Below are 14,309 nucleotides of genomic sequence, written 5' to 3'. Positions count from 1 at the left end.
AGCATCGCACATCAGGACCCAATTAATGGCAGGAATTGTTTTGTGAAATACCAAACCCTTGTGGCACGGCCTGATATTGGGAACAGATTTATCTGCGTTGCTGGTTGCTGTTTGCTCTTCCCCGCTCTCCCCTTTCCTCCTGCTGCAGAGCGCGGCCTCAGCTGGGCTGGAAAAACCCCAGCGCCAAGCTGAAGCAGACGCAGCCCAGGACCAGGGCCAAGCTCCTTACCTGCTGCTGGGGGCTCTCCCACCCCAGGTGCCCCGACGTCCCTCTGCCCATGCCTGCCTCGACCCCCTGCGAGGGGGCAAGCAGCAATGCTGCGGGTAGCACAGCCCCGTGGGAAACAGCCCCAGGGGACGCAGCCGCCTCCTGCAGCCCCAGAACCTCCTGAACAAAGTTGGACCCGCAGCACTGTTTATTCTTTTTTTAATAATAATCCAAATTGTAACACAGCCATAAAATGTCCCTAACAATACCGAATAGGAAATGTATATGTTCCCATAGCATCTGCCTCAGGAATCAGAATGCAATCATACAAAAATAGAAAATAGGGTATTTTTATATATATATATAATATATGATATTTATATAAAGGCAATAGCTTCTCGGTGTCAGAGATGAGATGGTATTTACACAGGTGACAACACACAAAATGAGAGAAGTAAAAATAAATACAGACGGTGTCAACAGAGCAGGGGGTAGGGGCAGGCGGGGGCCAGGGCTGCGCAGCCGAGGGGGAGCTGGGCTGGGGGTCCCCGGGGTTGGGAAGGCAGGGCCATCGCCCCTCTCCTGTCCCCCTCCGCCAAGCCGTGCTCCCCACGGCCACCCCGGCCCCACACCCCCATGGCAGCTCTGCAGTGGGACTGGGAGCCGAGCGCCGTCCCGGGGCACCGCGTGGCTGCTTCACCCAGCACCAGCCCTGGAAATGCCTCCGGGGGCCGGGGACCCCCAGCTCCCCCAGCAGTCACGGCTGCTTTCAAAGCGGTTTTTGGCGGGGAGGGATGAAGAGGGCTCTGGGCAGGCTGGCCCCCGGGCAGGGGCACCTGCAGCAGCGGTGGGCTGGGTGGGCCTGGGGGGTCGGTCGTGCCCCCCGGTCAGGGCTGCCATGGCCCATGGTGGGCAGCGCTGCCTGGCTGCCATTGCACCAGCCCTCTGGGCACCAGCGTTGCCTCCGAAGATGGGTAGGAGCCTGGTCTGAACAGGCCCAGGAAAACCTAAACTAAAATCCGTTTTAACATACACATGCTAAAACTTTAGGAGAAAATAACATACATATATATATATATTTTATATATATATATATATAAAAATATATATCTATCTCTCTCCAATCTGATGCAGCGCCGTGCTGCCTTTCCTGCCACTGGCAGCTGGGGCTGAGCCCCTCCGGGGAAAGCGAAAGCGCAGATTCCCTCTAGACCTCAAGGTCCCGGCCAGAAACGTCAGCAGAGTACCGAGAATTCAATCCAAAAATAAATAGGCCCAGGGCTGCTGGCCAAGGACACGTGGGGGGGCCCAACGAGCTGCAGCACGGACACCCCCTCAGTGCTGTGCCGGCCGCAAGGAAGGGCTGTAGGAGCACTGGGAGCGGGCGCCGGCCAGCGGAGAGCTCTGCCGGGCACCGGGTGGGCACCGGAGCATCCCCGCGTGGCTCGGCATCACTCCACCGCGCGGGCTGGGAGCCCCCTCCCCTGCTTCCCGGCTGGCAGGACGGAGAACCGGGCCCCCTGCGACTGCATAACATACACAGGTATAAATAAGGATCTTTTTATCTTAATAAATATCAGGTATATGGTTTGTACAATATACACATAATGCCCCTGTCTCCTGGGTCCGGCCTCGCGGCGAGGGAGGATTCACACGTAGTTCTCTTCCGCGTTGTCCGTCTCCGGGGAGAATTTGGCCGCAGCTGGAAATGGAGCAGGACAGGGGGAGAAGCGGTGAGGGGGGTGCGAGGGAGGGCCAGGCGCTGGGGGTCCGAGCCCGCTCCCCCCACCGCCCGCGCCCGGATCGCCCCGCTCACCCGAGCAGCTCCCGTAGTGACGCACGCCGATGGAGCGGCCGCGGTGGCAGGTGGCCCGCCGGAGGTGGCACGCCGAGGGGTAGGTGACGTTGTTGTTGCCGCAGAGGGCATGGTCCAGGCTGGTGGGCTCGGGGCAGGGAGCCGTCCGGCACATCACGCAGTGGGCGCTGCCCGTCTGGTCCACCACGCAGGTGTGGGTGCCGGGGCACACCACGCTGGAGCAGGACTCTGCGGGGAAAGCACACGCAGCCACGGCTGAGCCTCCCCGGCCAGGGTGAGCCAGGGATGGCCGTCCTCCTCCCGTGGCTCCTCCGACCCAGGTGGGCAGCAGGCGTCCTCCCAGGGAAACCCAGGCAGCTCGGGCCCCCTCCCGCCTTTAGCTACCGGGGGACGGAGTGGAGCTGGGGGCTGGAGGGTCCCAAGCTCCCCCATCGCCACCATTCCTGAGGACGGGAGCTGGCAGGGGCCGGTGTCCCGGGTGCGAGGGACCGCGTGGCCCTGCAGCCCTTGGGCATGGCCCTGGCCGGAGCCTCGCCGCACGGGGGGAGCTGACGTCCAGCTGCAGAGCCCGAGCGCATGGGGCTGAGCCCGGCTTGGCGCGGTGGGACCTGGCTGCGGTGAGCGGCCCCACGCAGGTGCCTTGGCAGGGGGAGCGGCGTCCGCTCTGGCCAGGCTGGCAGCCGCCACGCCGTGCACGCCCCGGCGAGAGGGGAAGGGCAGGGTCACCCTGGACCCGGCCCAGCCCTGCGAGCGAGGGTGCACGGGGGCGGTGGGAGCCTGCGGGGACAGGATCAGGCCCTGCACGGAGCTCTGCCGGGCTGGCGCAGAGCAGGGGGCTCGGGCACCCCCCCATCCGCCAGCAAAACCCCGGGGTCTGCACAGCCTGCCGGCCCCATGGCCCCCCCGTCCCAGCGCAACCCCGTGGCAGCAGCGGGGGCACGGCAGGACCCGCAGCACTCCCCGGACACCGTAAACACTTTGCAACGCCGTCCCTCCGCCTTCCTCTCCTTCCCTGCCGGATTGGAAGGAGATTTGGCATCTGCAACTCCCAGCTCGCAACTCGCATTTCTTGCCCCACATTTCCCTGTGCAGTCCAGAGTTTGACAGGCAAAGCATTTCAGAGAGGAGGGCTGGCAAAAATAATCATAATAATTCTGACAGTTCTTGGCAGGGCAAGGAGGATTGCTGCTCTCTTTAACAAAACAAAGAACGGGGCTTGATGTTTGTAAGTGACATTTTACGGACTGTTATTCCTCAGCCTGCGGCGAGGCTAAACCCCCGTTGCACTGACAGGCTGTGTCGGCATCACAGGCGGCTCCGCTGCCGCGTCCCCGCCGGGGTGGCCAGGCCAGGGCCCTGGGCTGCCAGCCGGGTGGGTGCCAGCTCCGAGCGCAGTGAGGGCAATGCTGAGGGGATGCAACTCCCCCGCGGGCCGGGGGCCGCTGGCACCCATCAGCACCGGGCTGGCTGAGGAGCAATGCCCCCTCACCGTGCACAGAGCCCCGCGTGCCGCAGGCGAAGCCCTGAGCTGGGACAGACCTTCCCTCCCTGGGCACAGCCAGGGCCAGGCACCGGTTACAAACCCTCCACGCCGTGCTGGTGCAGCCGGCTGCGTGGACGGCTCCTCCCTGGGACACGCTGCCTGTGGCAGGGAGAATGGGGGAGATCCGGCTTCCCGGGAAGGAGAGGGGAGGATGCGCCTGGACACGCTAGCACAACACAGCAGGGCGACCCTTCTCCGCACCAGAGCGGCTTGCGGTGCGCCAGGAGAGCTGGAGAGCACCTCGGTCCGGGGAGCCACGCTGCCGTTCACCTCTTTCCGCACAGGCGCAGCTTGGACCGGTCCCACGCGGAGCTGGGAACACGAGAGCCACAGGGGATGGGACGAAGGGGGGGGGGGGGGGCACGACCAGACCTACTTTTGCATTTGCCCTGGTACATCACTTCGAGGTCGGGGTGGTCTCTGCACTTGGCCGTCAGCAGGTCGCACTCGTCTCGGTAGGTGTAGCCGTCGGAGCCGCAGACCTGCAGCTTGCGGGGCAGGCTGGAGCAGTCGGGGGCACAGGCGCACTGGGGACGGCCGTGCTTCATCTTGCAGACCTTGTCGGGGCCGCACACCACCCCCTCGCAGCTCTCTGGGGACAGAGGGGAGCGGCACGTGAGGATGCGGCACCGGCTGCCCACCACGAGGGAAGGATCCATCCTGCCCAGCCTGGCTGGCACCCTGGCCCCACGGCCACGCAGGGTGGCACCGACCAGGACGGGGCCAACATCAGCCCTCAGGGTCCAGAATCCCTCCCGGCATCACAACACGCACGCTCGATGCCGAGCTGCCCCGAGCAGCATCTGGATCTGCTCAGCTCCGCCAAGGAGCAGGTCCTTGGCTGGAGCTCAGCACGATCATCCAGCACTCGCCCCAGCCAGAGCCCCGGCCCTCCACTCAGCACCAGCTAACTCTTTTCTATGTATTTTTTTTTTGGAAGGAGACATTTCTTTTTCTTGTGCAATGGAAAATCTATCTCCGCAAGGCCCCAGCTCCTCCAGAAGGAACTGGGCTTCACGAGTTGTCTGGGCAATCAAGAACGCCGCTTCCACCAGACAATACCCAGCCCTGTTTTGCTCCGGGCCTCCGTGACTTGAACACAAGAGCGGGACGCAGCAGCGAGCGCAGATCCCCAGACAGCTGCCTGCTTTGTCCCCCGGGTCGCCTCCCGGCCAGCACAGGGGCTGGGTTCAGAGGGTCCCGCCAGCGCCCGGAGCTGCTCCGGGGCCGTGCCCACGCCGGCGGGGACGGAGAGGGGCCGCCGGCTCCGAGAAGGGGCCTGTCCCGGACGCCGCTGCCTCTGCGGGGAGAGGCAAAGGGGTCAGCACCTAGCCCAAGGCAGGGATGGGGGCTCTGGCTGGGGCGGTGGGAAGCCCCTTGCCCCCACAAAGCATGCACATAGCCCTCAACCCAAAGGGACCCTTCACCCCCTGGGATGCGGGCAATGCTGGGAGTTGGGGGGTGCGGGACTGCCTGCAGATGCAGGGACCGCTCAGCACCTGCGGGGAGGAAGGCTGGGCAGGACTGAGAAATGTCCCAAGACAGGGATTCACCCCCAGGCAGGAGGGATCCCCGCAGACAGGGTGTGTGCTGGGAGCTCTTGGGAAGTACAGATGGGGATTTCCCTGCGGGAGACGGGTCACTTTGGGAGACAGCGGGGGTGAGGAGGAGGAGGAGGAGGAGGAGGAAGGGGAAATTCCCTGTCTGCTTGGCCCGGCTCTCCCCAGGGGAAATTCCCTGGTGGGAGATAGATAGTTTCCCGGTTTGCTCCCTGATTTCCATAGCTGGGGCCTGTCCAAGGGAAGGGGAGAGCGGCAGGCTGAGCCCCGGCAGCATCTTTGCAGAGAGCCACAGGAACGAGACCCCAGGACAGAGGGGCATGGCCCCATGACCCAGGGCTGCCGGAGCAAGCGGGACTCTCGTCACCCTCCACTCCGGGATGCTGCCGCCGGCACAGCGGGGTCCAGCCGTGTCCAGACTGTCTCAGCAAGGGAGGGAGGTGGTTGGACCATCTGCCCGTGACCCCGACCCTGCAGCCTGCCTCTCCCGCCCTGCGCTGGGTCCCTGGGGGGGACACCATGTCCCCAGCAGCTGGAGCCAGGAATTTCGCCTCCTCACTGGAGACCCATTGCAGAGCCCCCGGGGTCCGGCCAGCACCTTCCCGCGGGGCTCAGCCGCCCCGGCTGCTGGCGCAGGGCTGGTGGCTGCAGCCCACTTTATCCTGGAGTAACCTCTCCCAGCCCCGCGAGCCCAGGGAGCAGGAGCGCAGCTCGTCTCATCCTCCCTTTTCCAAGGCCTCCGGCTTGCTGGAGCCCGGTGGGGAGCAGCACCAGCTCCATCTGGATGGGACAGGCAGGGGCTTTCTGAAGGGTGGGGAGTTGTGGTCTACGTGCCGGCTGGGCTCTCCAGTGATTTCAGTAAAGGTCCTGCTCCCCGACCCCAACGATCTCCAGAAGCCACAGCCTCCGCTGCAGTCTGTGGCCACTGACAGCCCCCCATGTCCCCCAGTCTCCCCACAGAGGCGAGGGCAGACCCCTGGGATGAGCCACGGGGGAGCCGCGCTCCCCAGCCGGCCCCTGGAGAGGGTCCCAGTGCTACCGGCACCCGCTGAGTGGGGCCAGCCTGCCCAGCCACCATGGGGCCGAGCCCATGGTGAGAGATGGGGCAGAAAGCCAGGGCCAGAACCTCACTCAGGTTTCAGCTGGCAGAGGGTGCAACCCCCAGCCATGCCAGGACGGGGCTGAGGAGCAACCAGGGTGGCAGTGCCAGGGGGTGCAGAGGGGCTGGAAGAAGCTGTCTTGTTAAGAACCTTTTTTTCCCCCTTTAAGCAAATAACGACATGACCTTTCAAAGACCTGCTCCTGCCTACTGCGGTCAGCAGGTCCTCGAGCATGTTCTCACACAGCCACGCAAGTGCGACTGGGGGATCCGCGCCTCTGGCGCACGCCAAAACATCTGGTGGGGCTGGAACTCACAGCTGGAGAGTTTCCACTTCTGGAACTGCCCGTTACATAAAGCCATTTCACACACAGGCTGGGAGGAGGAAGGGGGAGCAGAGGGAAAGAAATAGATCTTTTTTCCTTAAAAAAAAAGAAAAAACCAAAACCAAACTTAAGAAGTTTTCCTCTGAGCAGACCTGGCGAGGGCAGGGGCGGGAGGCCCCAGCCACAGCAGAGTTAACCTGGGAACGGGGAGCCCCAGCTCGGCTCCTTGCACTTGGGCTGCCCAGCCAAGACCCAGGTCACACACCCCACTCCACAGGGGGAACAAAAATACACACAAAACACAAGCCGCCAGGGGATGGAAGCTCTCCCGCAAGCCCTGGCCCCATGGCAGCATCCATCCTGGAGCTGCAGCAGCAGGAGCATGGGGTCAGCGGTCTCTGGGGTCCCTGGGCTGTCTGGGACAGCCCAGGAGGGCACCGAAGAGCCCTGCCTGGTGAGGGGCAGCCCAGCCCCACTGCTGCTGCTTCACCCGGAGCTGCGGGCTCTGACAGCAGCCCACTTGCCCCACAGCCACGCTTACCTTTGCAGGGGTGGCAGGTCACCAGCCCCAGGAAGCCCAGCAGGCTGATCTTGTTGCCCGGGTAGGTGTAATTAGACCAGGCCACGTCCACGTTGCCATTGGCACAGCATTCCTCCCACGTCACTCCCGTCTTCAGGATCATGGTGCACTTGGCCTCCTTCCCCTGCTGCAGCCAGCAGATCCCACCTGCAGAGAGGGCAGAGGGTGAGGGGTCCCCACTGTACTGGGCCACCACGCGAAGGGCAGCGAGACCCCGGCCCGGCCACCCACGGGGCAGAGGCACAGGGACTGCACCGGTGCCCGGGAAGGGCCGGCATGGGATGAGTTGGGGAACCTAAAGACGCTCTGTGCTGGCTCCCACCTCTCCTGTGGCACAAGGGCTGTCCCAGAGCAGGCGTCCCCATGGGCTCCCGGCGCAGCGCGGCGGCTCTGTGCCTGCGCTGCTGCCCCAGAGTCCTGGGCTGCTGGCAGCCCGGCTCCTCTAGCCGACAGGCTCCAAACCCAGCACTGGGACCGCAGGGATGTACCAGTTATGTCAGCACTCACAAGTGATGCTCTGGGAGATGCCCAGCTGGCAGGCCAGGGTCTGGGCTTGCAGCTTACCCCCTTGCCCTGCCCTCCCTGCCTGCATTGCTGCCTAATTTCCACCCGACCCCACAGAGGGGAGGCTCCAGCCCAGGGAGGACGGGCAGGGTGGGGCCGGTGGGCGCCCACGCTGCGAGGGCTGGATCCCCCAGTGTGCACCAGCGGCCCCACAGATGGACAGGGACCATCCCTGTGGCGCCAGGGCCTGACACCCACGGCCTCTACGAGGAGCATCTGAGCCACCGGCTGGAGAACAGGGCACTTGACACAGCCCTTGGGATGGGGCCAGCCCAGCGGCATCAGATCTGTCTGAGTCAAAAGCCTGTTTGTTCCTTAACCCCACGAGCGAATCAGTTATATTTTTTTTTTGTGAGTGATTCCTTTGCAATTTCCGCCTCTGCAAACCAGCCTCTTCTGACGCTTATTTGGGTTTATGCTCTCATTAGCTGCGTTTGAGGTTTGTTAAACGGCTAAAGATGTGAGGGAGGGATGGGGGAAGGGACGGATCCTGCTGGCATCAGGCTGGAGTGGCTCCCCTCCAAAGTAGGGATTCACCCTGCCCCAAAGCAGAGTCAGCACCTGCCTCGGACCCCAGGTGTCCCCCCACTCCCTCCCATGCACCCGGTTTTGGTTCAGCCAAAAGCATGTGGGGCTCCCAGCCCAGCTGCAGCCAGCAACAGCTCTGCAGGGCAGCCATGGATGGAGCAAACCCTCGGGCTGTGGGAACCAGGGGCCTGGACTCCTCTGGAAGCATCAGCCAGGCCAATACACCTCCGCCAACACTGGGTTTATCCTCCATGGATTTGTCCAATTGCTTTTTCAAGCCCATTTTTCCTTTACAACACCCCGGGGCCCCAATTCCTCCACAGCACCAAGCTGCCTGGGAGCTGTGTCCTGGCTTTGTACCATGCCTGCCCCACAACTGTTGCCCGTGGGTACAGCCACGTGCAGAATGATCCCACCTGCAGTGGGATGGATCCACGCACCACCTGTCCACACGTCTGGTCTCTGGGGTGCACCCCTGGCCGGCAGCAGCGGGGCACCCACCACCTCCCAAGCCATGCTGGGGTGCGGGGATGCCGACAAGCAACACGCCCCGGGCAGGGGGACGGAGCCCACCCACCCTGCGAGTGGAGCAAGGTGGTCATGGGCCACAGTGGCCAGCGTGGGGTTCTTGGGGCACCCCATCCTCGGGGTTTCCCCGGTGCTTCAGCCGTGAGGGTGCGGCGCTCCCACGCTCAGCACAGCTGGAGGACCCGGGCTCTGGCCAGGGGGACACGGCGTGTCCCTGCCCGGGGCCTTGCGGCACTTGTACTCGACCCTGCGAAGCAGCAAGCGGAAATCCCGCGGGCTGGGGCGATGCCAAACGCGATCCCGGTGTCCACAGCAGCACGAGGGGCCTCGTGGGAGCCTCCCCCGGCTTCGGGGCATCCTGACCTGCTGCTATCCAGGGAGCACGGACGGCTCCTGCCCACGCTGGCAGGGAGCGATGGGGACACAGGGCATCGCGTGATGGGGAAGACGGAAACGCCAGCACTGCTGTGGGAGAACCGACACCGGTAGCCACGGCTCGGCAGCGCTGGGAAGGGCTGCTGGAGCCCCGGACCGGGGTCCCGGACAGCCTGGGTGCCAGGACGGCTCCCCTGCGAGGGAACAGCTACCAAAAAGCCCGGACGCCTCCCAAGCGCCCGCAAGAGCTGCCAGCACGGTCAGCTGAACCGGGAGGGGTTCAAGCTGCAAACTCCACACCCAGATCACGAACCGGCCGCCGTTCCCAGCTCTTCCCACCCGGCTCGCAAAGCTCCGCGGCACGGCTCTCCCGCTCCCCCCCCCGCAGCCCGGGGAGTGGGAGAGAGAGGGGACACCCCCACCACCACCACCTCCCGGGCAGCCGTCCCGGCAGCTCTGCGGGGGGCTGGCGGGGCCGGCCAGGCTGTTGCGCCGGTCGCCCCCACCCCAGGGCACGCCGGGGTGCGGGGGTCGGGCACCGGCACTGCCACGATACGGGACGTGGCAGCGGGGCCGTGCGGGACCCCGGGCCCCGGGACCGAGCCTGCTGGCGGGACAGCCGGGCACCGGGGGCCACCCGAGCGGCACTGCCGGGCACCGGGGCACCGGGCAGCAGCCGCTGCTCCGCCAGCGCCCGGCACCCGCGCGCCTCCCGGTAAAACGGGTTTCTGCCGCCGACAGCCCGGCCCCGCGGCCAGCACCCCCCCCGGCCGGGGCGGCGGCTGCCGGGAGGGACGGGGGGGGGAGACACAGCGGTGTCCGGCGGGTGGAGGGGGGGGGGGGGGGCGGAGCGCGGTAACGGCGCCGGGACCCCGGGCCGGGCCGCCCCAAGCACCTGCCGGCGGGGCCGGCCCGGGCGCGGCGGGGAGCGGCGGCACCGACGGCCCGGGGCGGCGGGCGGAGCGGGCGGGCGGGGTGGCCCCGGCGGGAGCGGCTGCCCCGGTGCGGGCCCCCCCCCCCCCAAAAGCCCACGCCGCCGGGACCCCCCCCCCACCACCGCCCCGGGCGGCACTTACCGTGCGCGGCGGCGGGGCTGCAGAGGGCGAGCAGGCAGAGCGCCAGCCGCAGCGGCATGGCCGGGCCGGGGCGGCGGGACGGGCCGGGACGGGGCCGGGACGCTCCGGCGACCTGTTGCCTGTGAGGCGGCGGCGGGGCCGGCGGCGCTATAAAGCGGCGGGGCGGCGTGAATCACCGGGCGGGGCGGCGGCGGCGGCGGGGGGGGGGCCGCGGCCGGGGGCGGGGGCAGCGGGGCGGGGGTGGAAGTTGGGGGGCAAAGTGGTGGGGGCGAGGGGATGGGGGGGGGCTGTGAGTTGGGGTGCAAGCGGGGGGCGCGGGGGTGTCGGTGAGAGCGCGGGGAGGGGGGGGGCGGCGAGGGTCTGCTCGTCACCGCCTGTGGGTGCCGGGTGGGCGAGGGTGGGGGTGTCGCCGTGGGGATGTGTCCGTGCGTTCCCCCGGAGCGGGCAGGGGCCGGCACCCCGCAGCTGGACCGCACTGGGATGGAGGTGGGGAGGGGAAGGTTTGGGGGTGCCCCCCCCGTGCTCGGGGCGCAGAGGCGGCAGAGCCCAGCAGCGGAGCGGGGGCCGGGGCAGAGAGAGCAGGGATGTGTCCCGGCAGACCCCGAGGCGTGGGGGATCGCTGGGGCCTGGGTGCTGCCCAGAGCAGCCCCCTGCCCGAGCCTGCCCCTCCCGCACGCGGCTCCTTCCCTACCCACCCATCCTCGCATGAACCCTCTGTCTGCTTCCTCCCGCCGCCCTCCTCCTCCTCCTCCTCCCCGCAGCAGCCCCGTCTGGCAGCAGAGTTACGGTAAGGTCTGTGTCATGCGGCCCCTTTCATCTTTGCCCCCTACACACCAGCGCAGCACCGCCAGCAGCCCGGCATCACCCGCACTGCGCCAGCAGGGAAACTGAGGCATCGCTGGGTCCCGCTGCCTCGAACCGCGCGAGCCCTTGCCTGGGCGAGCCATGCGAGGTGAGGAGGGGAAGGAGAAGAGCTGGGGGGACGTACCCCCCGCGGCACACACCGTCACTGTCCTCCCCGCACATCCCCATCGCCGCGAGGGCTGCTCTGTCCTGGCTCCCGAACGTGTGCCGGATCCTGCACAGCCTGGCCTGGGCTGGGGAACCACGGCTCTGCCAGCACTGCAAGGCTTTGGGGGGGTCCCGGCAGGACTGGGGTGGGCAGCGGGGCTGCAGGGAGGCCAGGGCAAGGCAGGTCAGGCTCCATGACTTCGCTTGGCCTCGCTCCCTGCTTGATGCCACCGCAAAGAGATCACCCACCATCTGCAAGGAGGGCTGGGGTGCAGTCAGGGCCCCCCATCTGTCACTCCCCTCCCCGGGCAGACCACTGGGGACACCGGCTCTGCCTGTCCCCACTCCTCCTGCTGCCGCCCAGGGGCCTTCTCCAGCCCCGTGAACTGTGTCCGTCTCCCAGCCGTGCAGCTGAGGAACATTTTACCCTTTGCACTGGCCTCAGCTGAGGTCATGTTTTCAGCAGAACTGAGCCGGGCTCTTTCAGGAGAGGGGCCCCGGGCCCCGGGGACCTTGCACCACCCCTCCGGCCCGACAGCAGCCTACTCGCTTCAAGCTGGTGCCAGCACAGCATGAGCAGCTCGGTTTGGCGCGGGATGGGGCTGGATGCAGCTTTGGTCCAGTGAGACACGGAGCAGCCCCGGTCCCACGGCTGGGGGGGAGCTGGGTGTGATGCCAGCAGCCAGCGCAGGCAGAGCAGTTGTGTCCGCTGGCACCACCAGGTCCCCATCCCTCCCTCTGTCCTAAGGACGGCTCCCAGGGAAGAGCAGCGGGCTGGCCGTCCACCAAGGTGGATCTTCCCCCCCTTCTCCCCACACAGCCCCCTGCACCCCCAGGGAGGGGACGGGAATGGGGAGGGCTGTGTTTACCCCAGGTGGCATTGGTGTAAACTGCAGGGCTTCAGCAGAGCAGCCCTCGGGCCCTGCAGTGCCACGGCACCTCTGGACAGCGTGTGTACGGGGCGGGAAGCCCTGCCACCAGGGACGGTGAAGGCTCTGCTGTGCCGGGGGGAAGGACGGAGCCTGCAGCCCCCGGCTGCGTAGGCTCCTGGCGTGGTGCTGGCCCTGGGCTGGGCAGTGCTGCTTCTGCCCCCGTCCCTGTTCGGGGCCAGCGTGACCCCTGGCTCGCACTGCCGGTCTCGGAGCGATTGCCCATGTAAGGGCAGAGGGCTGGGGAGCCAAATCCCCGAGCTGGATTTCAATGAGCGAGCGGGTGGTGATGCACTCACTCACATGCTCCAGGATGCAAGAGGAGCTTGCGGAGGCCAGGAAGGGATTTTCCCTGGCTGCGAGCAGGGTTGCACAACCGGCCGGCTCTGGCAGGGAAGGAGTCGGACCTCGCTCTGGAGCAGCATCTGGAAGGGAGCAGCCGGGCTCCCGCTCCGCCTGACGTGGGGCAGGAGGAGCCTGGAGGCCGGGAGGGAAGCGGGTCGGGCTCCTTCCCCCGAGCCGGCGTAACTCGGCGCTGCCTCGCAAAGGCCTGCTGGTGCCCGGGGGCTCGGAGCCCTGCCGAGGCCGCCCTGCAAAGCTGTGCCGGGGGCTCTGCTCACCCCCTGCCCGGGCTGGGGCTCCGGCAGCCCTGGGAAGCGCCGTCCTGCCGTGGGGCAGGGAAGCGATGTGCCCACGGTCACGCCTCAGGCGGGGGCCAAGGCTGGTTCTCAAGCAAAGCTGGGAGCAAAACTCCACCAACCAGTCTGCCGCACGTGGGGTGATGCTGCTTCCCCGCTCCCACGAACGGCCTGGGCGGGAACGGAGCCCCGGCAGCACCCGCGGAGTGAGGGGGGAGAGGAGCCAGGCCAGGAACCACGGGGAAACCAGCCCTGCCACGGCAGTGGCACCCGAGGAGAATCAAAGGAGCCCATGGGCAGGGGGCTGGGGGCGGCGGGAGGAGCTGGAGCGGGGACAAAGGAGCTCTTTGCAGCCGCCGTGAATGGCAGCCTCACATCTGACCTTTCCGTCTGGGTGCTGGCATTGTGCTGGGTCAGGCGGCGTCCCGCTACGGTTCGGGCTGCAGCAAGATTTCAGGCTGAGGTTCAAGAGCCAACCATCCTCCCGCCCAAAACCCTGGCTACTTCATTCTCCTCCTGAGCTGCTGGGCTCCTTTAAGGAGGGAATCTCGCCTCTCTCATCAGTTCAGGCTAATTAAACTCTGCTAAACCAATTAGAGCTGCAATTTGCAACAAGACATTCAACTGAGAAGTGTTTCTTACAGAGCCCAGGGTCAGGGCACAGGCAAAAGAGCAGAGGTTTCATACTGATGGCCTGGATCCGCTGGCAGGCGTTGGGCGGGTCCTTGGATGTCTTTTGGTCGCCGTTTCCCCCTCGGAGTGAAGCGACCCCGGCCCCGGTATGCTCCCCGTCGCAGCGGGATGCCCGAGTTTCTCCCATGCAAGCAGAGATGCTGCCAAACACCCCACCAGCACCCATGGGGAGCGGGGCTGCCGGCCGGGGGCTCCGCAGCCGGAGGCGCTCCCCGAGCTCAGGCATAGCTGTGGGGCCGCAGGATCCCAGAAACGCCCGGGACGGGACCTGCGCTCGGTGCAGCAGGGCCAGCTCGAGATCTGCCGAGGGTCAGCACTAGAGCACAGTGTGAACCCAGCAAGCGGGAACCGGGCAAAGCTCGACCCGAGCCTCAGTCTCCCCGTGCACGAGCATCCCTCGAAGCACATGGCGAGTTGCCGGTGCGAGACGTGAGCCGAAGGCACGGCCCTGGTGCTGTGGATGGCACTGGCTCTGCAGCCCCTCAGCACAGGGCCCCTCTGCAGTGCTGGGGAGCTGCCCTTCAAGGTGCGGGGCTGCTGCCAGCAGCTCTGACCCTGGGGCTGGATTTTCTCCACCGTGTCCATACGGCTCCAGCCGGGTAAATCGGAGAGATGCTTATGGCTCACGGCTGCATCACTGGCGTTGGGGGGGAGAGTGGCGGAGCGGTGCGATCCGCACCTCGATGGCCTGGCTGGCCACACTCCACCCCCAGCGCTGACACGTAGCTTCGCCCCACGCCCCGGGGCAGCAGCGTCACCGCTCCGTGCCTCAGTTTCCCCATCTGCTGTGGCGAGATAATGCTCCTCTGCTTGATCCTGCACTATCTCACAGGAAG

At 66.3% G+C, this 14,309-nt stretch overlaps 1 protein-coding gene across 1 annotated transcript; it reads right to left on the bottom strand.

Moving 5' to 3' along the window:
- Nucleotides 1-418: 418 nt before the first annotated feature.
- FSTL3 (follistatin like 3) lies at nucleotides 419-10,333 on the bottom strand. The gene is made up of 5 exons (XM_052801427.1): nucleotides 10,203-10,333; nucleotides 7,093-7,278; nucleotides 3,944-4,159; nucleotides 2,025-2,252; nucleotides 419-1,910 (listed from the first exon to the last, which is right to left on the bottom strand). The coding sequence occupies exons 1-5, from the start codon at nucleotides 10,258-10,260 to the stop codon at nucleotides 1,858-1,860; spliced, it is 741 nt and encodes a 246-aa protein (XP_052657387.1). The 5' UTR covers nucleotides 10,261-10,333; the 3' UTR covers nucleotides 419-1,857.
- Between the last annotated feature and the right edge of the window lie 3,976 nt (nucleotides 10,334-14,309).

This window comes from Harpia harpyja, chromosome 11 (assembly GCF_026419915.1).
Source record: "Harpia harpyja isolate bHarHar1 chromosome 11, bHarHar1 primary haplotype, whole genome shotgun sequence".
Taxonomy (NCBI): domain Eukaryota; kingdom Metazoa; phylum Chordata; class Aves; order Accipitriformes; family Accipitridae; genus Harpia; species Harpia harpyja.
Note: the sequence above shows the minus strand (reverse complement) of the source record. Positions and strands in the feature narration are given on the sequence as shown.